Source organism: Podarcis muralis, chromosome 8 (assembly GCF_964188315.1).
Source record: "Podarcis muralis chromosome 8, rPodMur119.hap1.1, whole genome shotgun sequence".
NCBI classification, from domain to species: Eukaryota; Metazoa; Chordata; class Lepidosauria; order Squamata; family Lacertidae; genus Podarcis; species Podarcis muralis.
In genome coordinates this window covers 2,308,260-2,315,531 of record NC_135662.1, presented here as the reverse complement: position 1 = coordinate 2,315,531, position 7,272 = coordinate 2,308,260, and the positions used below count along the sequence as shown (strand labels likewise).

The 7,272-nt window shown below is 48.0% G+C and overlaps 1 protein-coding gene across 3 annotated transcripts in view; it reads left to right on the top strand.

The window, feature by feature from the left end:
* The first annotated feature begins 4,311 nt into the window (after positions 1-4,311).
* Positions 4,312-7,272, top strand: part of LOC114600177 (CTTNBP2 N-terminal-like protein) — a 37,918-nt gene continuing 34,957 nt past the window's right edge. Inside the window, exon 1 of one of the 3 annotated variants that reach the window (XM_028736010.2) lies at positions 4,312-4,444. Coding sequence is in view for 2 of the 3 variants with exons in the window: in XM_077932678.1 (XP_077788804.1) it covers positions 6,624-6,713 (90 nt within the window). In the remaining variant the exon portion in view is untranslated. Of the gene's footprint in view, positions 4,445-6,564; positions 6,714-7,272 lie in introns of those variants that run through there. The other 2 variants (XM_077932678.1, XM_028736011.2) reach the window with 2 other exon arrangements.

Below are 7,272 nucleotides of genomic sequence, written 5' to 3'. Positions count from 1 at the left end.
GTCAGCTTGCAATTTTTCAGTTTGCAGAAGCAATCTTGAAGGCATTTTCTGTCCCTGTATTATGCTATATGCACCAGTAGGCAATCTGCATGAGCAGTGGTTTTGTGCTACTGTGCCTTTCCATGTCGGATTGGAGCTGACTCAAAATGCGTGGCGTATTTATGAGCACAGCACATTTTGCTTGAAAATATTTTGCCTGCGGACGACTGCTGTGACAGATTTACAGACATATGCTTCGCTTGGCTCAGAGCATCAGCCGGCACAGAGCCTTCAACGGCCCAGGTTTGTCCCTCGTACTTTTGTTTGCACAAAAGTGAATCCTATTGAGCCCAAAAAGCTCTCTCTCTCTAGTACATGACTTTAGGACTGCAATCTGAAGAAGATTATTTATGACAGAAGGTCATCAGGCTGGTAGCAACTCCCTACCTACCGTATTTTTTGCTCCATAGCACTTTTTCCCTCCTAAAAAGTAAGGGGAAATGTTTATGCGTCTTATGGAGTGAGTGTGTGGTTGGTCGCTGGCTCCCTTTCTGGCCCTGGCCCCTATAAAAACATATTTTTTCTCCTTTGCAAAAGAAGCTGCACAACAGTGAGCTGATCCTCAAAAAACGGGGCTTTCCCCCTTTCCTCTAAAAACTAGGTGCGTCTTATGGTCAGGTGCGTCTTATGGAGCGAAAAATACGGTATTTGTTGGTCTGTGGGGGAATTCCAAATAGCCATTGCTCACATCCCGTTCCCCACGTCTTTGTGGGAGAATCTAAGTTCTACACAAGTTCATCACAAGCGGGAGTGAGAAGGCATTCTTATGCCTTAACTACTGTGGGTTTGGTTTTTTTTTAATGTCCAAGTCAATTTCCCTGCCAAAACTGAAACAAGATGGAAAAGGATCCAAATAATAAGTCTCATCCTAGAATTCATTATACTGGAGTGGAAGAAAATGCCGCTGCTATTGTTTCTTGTCTCTTTTTTTTGGTGAGTTTGACAGTGAATTTCTAATGTGAAAAGTTTGAGCTCTTTGCCTGCCTGGATATCAGACGGACTAACGCAACATCCTTCTCCAAACCTGGAAAATACTAGATGTAAGAAGCTGATTATGATGACTCTAGTGGAATGTACTTTGGAAGTGAGCAGAGATTATTACTCCACATCTTCAGGACCGAGCCATGTGTTGCAAATGCGTTCTGTTGTGTCCTTGCTCAGATAAAACAATATGTTTTGTATATTAGTTGGAATACTTCATTCTTTTAATTTAGAAAATGTTTTGGATAATGAAAAGTTAGATCTATTTTTGGGAGGAGGAGGAAATATACATGCAAGTGGAAGCCAGTGTTCCTCAGATTTCAAAAGTTGTGGTGTGTTTAGGATTTATTGGCAATGGATGTGTAGGTGTCATCTATAGATTCTTTCAAAACCCTGTGCCATATGGTATGCCTTAATTTCAAAAAAAGAGGTATGGAGACAATCTTGTCTGGATATCATATTTGGGCCCTCTTACATGGAAGCTAATGGATGGGCAAGGAATAATGTTTTTTTTAAAGTGAGGAGGCAACACCACTCTGCGCATGACATACTATCCTGAATAAGTGCTGTGCAGGTGCTGTTGTGATGAAAGCAGAATGTTACAAATTGCCGCTCTGCCAAGTCAAAATGTTTCCAGCTGCCACTTTCTACATTGCTCCTCTTTCTCCTGGATCCACTTTTAACACACGAAACCCCACTTCTGTGTGCAAAACGGACGCTTACGCATTCATAGAATTCATTGAAAATCATCCTTCACATTCATCTTAATTAATCAAAAGGAACACAGTGAATGGGCTGACACATGCCTAATGAACATCTGGTACTTTCAGGAAATCTGTCTTCCATTGTTCCCTATGCTTTTGAATTGTACTGACATGGAACGATAAATAAAAACCAAGCGCTGAGTGGGAAGACCATGAGGTTTGCTTTAGAAGATAACATGGGAAGGGGAAACTTTTTTTTTTAAAATATCCCATTTTCAAGTTTTGCTCCTTAACTACATGCCTCACAAAGGCTGTGTACATACTATATACATCTTTATTTATTTTTTAATAAACACTTTAAACATACAAAATTTTGTTGTTGTTTAGTCGTTTAGTCGTGTCCGCCTCTTTGTGACCCCATGGACCAGAGCACGCCAGGCCCTCCTGTCTTCCACTGCCTCCCGCAGTTTGGTCAAACTCATGCTGGTAGCTTCGAGAACACTGTCCAACCATCTTGTCCTCCGTCGTCCCCTTCTCCTTGTGCCCTCCATCTTTCCCAACATCAGGGTCTTTTCCAGGGAGTCTTCTCTTCTCATGAGGTGGCCAAAGTCTTGGAGCCTCAGCTTCATGATCTGTCCTCAGTAGCACGTTGGACGCCTTCCCACCTGAGGGGCTCATAACTTTTATATGCCTGTTGTCTTTGTCCATGGAGTTTTCTTGGCAGGGATTCTGGAGTGGCTTGCCGGTTCCTCCTCCAGGTGGATCACGTTGGGTCAAAACTCTCCACTATGACCTGTCCATCCTGGGTGGCCCTGCTCGGCACAGTTCATAGCTTCTCTGAGTTATTCAAGCCTCTTCACCACGGCAAGGCAGTGATCCATGAAGGGGACATACCAAATTATCAATCCAAATAATCAATTACATTATTTTTCCCACTCCCCCCCCCCCATCTATCCCTCTACCCTCCACCAAGCAGTTCCCTCAGTTCCCCTCTCTGATTTCTTCGTACATATTCTTCTCTGCATGTTATTAATTGTACATATCCTTGCCTTATCTGTCATGTGTTCAACTAATAAATTTGTGGATGTTTATTCAAAACCTGCCAAGGAGTCCAGGTCATTTTGTTGTCTTTTTAAATAGTTTGTAAAAAGCTCCCATTCTTCCTTGAAGTCACAATTGTCCTTGTCATGCAGTTTATATATCTCCATTTAGCCAGTTCCGCATAGCTCACCAGTTTTTCTTGCCACTGTTATTTCGTTGGGGTTTCCTCATTCTTCCATCCTTGCATACTATATACATCTTTAAAGCAAATTTGAAGCACATTACTTTCCTCAAAGAATACTGGACACTGTAGTTTGTTGAGAAGGCTGTTGAGAAGGGTAACTTGGTGAGAGTTGTGGCTCTGCTGTGTTTTTGAACAGAGGGCAGGTAAGGATGGTTCACTGATTTGTAGGGCTGAACTTAGATCGTATTGTAGTTCACCATCTGCAATACGTTGCCTGAGTATTGCAGCCCGTTCATGTCCTGGAAAGTCAGCTGTTATTCCCGCACTGCATAGCTCACAGAACTGTAGAGTTGGGACCCTTAGAGTCATCTAGTCCAGCCTCCTGCAATGCAGGGATCTTAACTAACAAAACAACAACAAACAAACCTATGGTCACGTAAAGCATACTCAATAAACACACGAGACGTAACCTGCTGTGTTCTTAGATAAATAAGATACTATTCATGCATCAAATCATAAATTTCAATGGAAGTAACTCATAAAGTTCAACAAACGAACAAAGCAGAAGATCCAATGGATCAGATCATTCTCTAATCAGTTCATGCATAAGGTCCATCTGTATAATAGTGTCTTTTCCACCTGTCTGCTCATAAGGTCCAAACAATCCACATGAAAGGTTGTTACAGTTCCACAGAATCCTTTCACAGAGCCTGATTTCTGGAATATTGGCCTTGTTTCCCCGTCCTGGGCTTCATCTAAAGGCCTGGAGTAAATTTCTACAATATCTGAAAGATCATTGTAAGCAATTGACATCCCTAGCAGGGTTGTCTGAAGACTTGTAATGAGAATTTTTCTCCCTTTTTATATTTATTTAAATGTTGAGGTATTTTGTAATAGGTTCATTCAGAATTGGAAAACGTGCAAAATGCAATGATAAAGAGGATAGAAGCGATGTGATTGTATATGAATAAATGGAAAACTAATAAAAATTCTTTAATTAAAATAATAATAATAATAAAATAATTCCACAATTCTATGAAATACATTCTTGCAGCCTGGAAAAATGTCATACATACAGAAGCTTAATCCCACCCTTTAAGTACCATCCCTTTTCACCGGAAGTGACGTCTCCACCGCAGCTTCCCTCCCGCCTCCGCCTCCACCGGGCCGCGAACAAAAGGGATTTTCAAGCGCGCCCTGGCCCCGCCCACCCTTCGCTCTTGCCCCGCCTCCGCGGCCTCTGATTGGCCGGGCGGCCCCTCCGCCCCGCTCCGCTCCCGCCCTCCGCCCCGCCCTCCCGCCAGCCGATTGGCCGAGCTCCCTCGCCGGCCGGGGCTGCGGTTGGCGGCGGGGCGCGCCAATCCCGGGTCCGCCTGAGGAGGCTGGAGGGATGGCGAGTGGGGCCGAGCGGGGACACACCGGCTGAGGCGGCGGGCTGAGGCGGCGAGGAGGGCGGCCCGGGCCGAGGCGGCGAGCTGAGGGGGCCGCCGGAGAGGTGGGCGGCGAGGAGCGGGGCGTCGCCGGGGCCCCCGCCGCGTGAGGGGAAGGCGCGTCGTCCGTGAGGGGGAGGCCCGCCACCGGCGAGGGGGGGGGAGCAGGGGGTCTCGCCATTGTCCCGGCCGAGAGGGGTCCGGAGGAAGGAGCCGCTCCGCCTCTGAGGGGATTTCAGGGGAGCCGGCGGCGGAGGGCGGCCCCCGGGGGGGGGGCTTCGGTCCTGGGGTTGGTTGGCCGGCAGGAGCCTGAGGGAAGAAGCAGGGCCCTCAATCTCAGGGTGGCGGGTTCAAACCCCCCCCCCCTGAATTGCGGGGGGTTGGGCTAGCCCAGTGATGGCCAAACTCGGCCCTCCAGCTGTTTTGGGACCACAACTCCCACCATCCCTTGCTAACAGGACCAGTGGTCAGGGATGATGGGAGTTGTAGTCCCAAAACAGCCGGAGGGCCACATTTGGGGATGCCTGCCATAGAGGACCCGGCATGATCTGGACCAGGCATAGGCCAACTCGGCCCTCCAGATGTTTTGGAACTACAACTCCCATCATCCCTTGCTAACAGGACCAGTGGCCAGGGATGATGGGAGTTGTAGTCCCAAAACAGCCGGAGGGCCAAGTTTGGGGATGCCTGCCAGAGGACCCGGCATGATCTGGACCAGGCATAGGCAAACTCGGCCCTCCAGATGTTTTTTGGGACTACCATCATCCCTTGCTAACAGGACCAGTGGTCAGGGATGATGGGAGTTGTAGTCCCAAACAGCTGGGGGGCCAAGTTTGGGGATGCCTGCCATAGAGGACCCGGCATGATCTTGACCAGGCATAGGCAAACTCGGCCCTCCAGATGTTTTTTGGGACTACCATCATCCCTTGCTAACAGGACCATTGGTCAGGGATGATGGGAGTTGTACTCCCAAAACATCTGGAGGGCTGCCTTTGCCTATGCCTGGATCAGACAAATGGTCTGTATAGTTCAGCAGCTTCTTCCTACGACGACCAACCAGACACCTATGGGGAATCCCCAAAAGCAGAAATGAGAGTAATAACTCCTGTCCCCTCTTCCCCACATGCTGAAACTCAAGGCATTCTTACACTGCTACAGCAAGAGAGGTGGTCTGCCAGGCATAAGGCAAACTCGGCCCTCCAGATGTTTTGGGACCACAACTCCCCTCATCCCTGACCACTGGTCCTGTTAGCATCAGAAGGCAGCCCTGTTTAGGGAAGCATTTAATGTTTAACAGAGTGGTACCTCGGGTTACAGACGCTTCAGGTTACAGACGCTTCAGGTTACAGACTCTGCTAACCCAGAAATAGTACCTCGGGTTAAGAACTTTGCTTCAGGATGAGAACAGAAATTGTGCAGTGGCGGTGTGGCGGCAGAAGGAGGCCCCATTAGCTAAAGTGGTGCTTCAGGTTAAGAACAGTTTCAGGTTAAGTACGGACCTCCAGAACGAATTAAGTGCTTAACCCGAGGTACCACTGTACTGTGTTGGAAGCTTCCCAGAGTGGCTGGGGAAACCCAGCCAGATGGGCAGGGTATAAATAATAATAATAGTACTAGTAATATTAATAATGGGACACAGGTGGCGCTGTGGGTTAAACCACAGAGCCTAGGACTTGCCGATCAGAAGGTCGGCAGTTCGAATCCCTGCGACGGGGTGAGCTCCCGTTGCTCGGTCCCTGCTCCTGCCAACCTAGCAGTTCAAAAGCACCTCAAAGTGCAAGTAGATCAATAGGTACCGCTCTGGCGGGAAGGTAAACGGCGTTTCCATGTGCTGCTCTGGTTCGCCAGAAGCGGCTTAGTCCTGCTGGCCACATGACCCGGAAGCTGTACGCCGGCTCCCTCGGCCAATAAAGCGAGATGAGCGCTGCAACCCCAGAGTCGTCCACGACTGGACCTAATGGTCAGGGGTCCCTTTACCTAATAGTAATAATAATTATTGGAGTTGTAGTCCCAAAACAGCTGGAGGGCCAGGTTTGACCATCACTGGGCTAGAATGAATCTCGGCGCCCCATCCAGCTTTGCAGTTCTAGGATGGACTGTGTGGTGAGGATCACTTCTTCTTCTTTGGTGATCGATCACTCATAGCCAAGTAAGATTGTCTTCCGTGAACACAGTTTTAACAGTGAGTCCATAAGGAACTGTGGAGGCCAGTTCTGGATCCACACGTCCTTCCACAGTGGGGACATGGGTTTCTGGACCGGAGTTGATCACGGTGATGGTTTGCCAAGCGTGCCTTCCTCAACATCCAAAAAAAACAAAGTGCTGCATCAACAGGTACTAAATAACCCCTCTGCAGCGCCACAAATCCAACTCAGTGGTGTAACGTTGGAAAATGCCCATCACTTCTCCTACCTGGGCAGATATCTTTCCACAAGGGCCGACATTGATGCCGAAATCCAGCATCGCCTGAGCTCTGCTAGCATGGCTTTCTCCCGATTGAAGTGCAAGAGTGTTTGAGGACCAGGACATTCGCAGGGAAACCAAAATGCTTGTTTGCAAAGCTATTGTACTACCAACCTTACTGTATGCTTGTGAAACATGGACCACTTACAAACGCCATCTCCAACTCCTCCTGTGGAGCAGTAGTGGCGGCTAAATTTAGCCCCTGGCAGATGTCGGATGGGGGGAAGGGTGGGTGGTTTTTTTCTTGTTTCTGTGTTTGTATCTTGTGTTTTTATGTCCCATGATATTCAGATGAAGGGCGGTATACCAATTTAATAAATAATAATGGCTGTCCAACACCTGCTTAAAGCGTCCCAGAAAGGAGAGGGCTGGGAGGAAGGAGGGCAGTGTTTAGACTTTAGAGGCTCCAGGAGTTGGAGTTCGGTGTGTG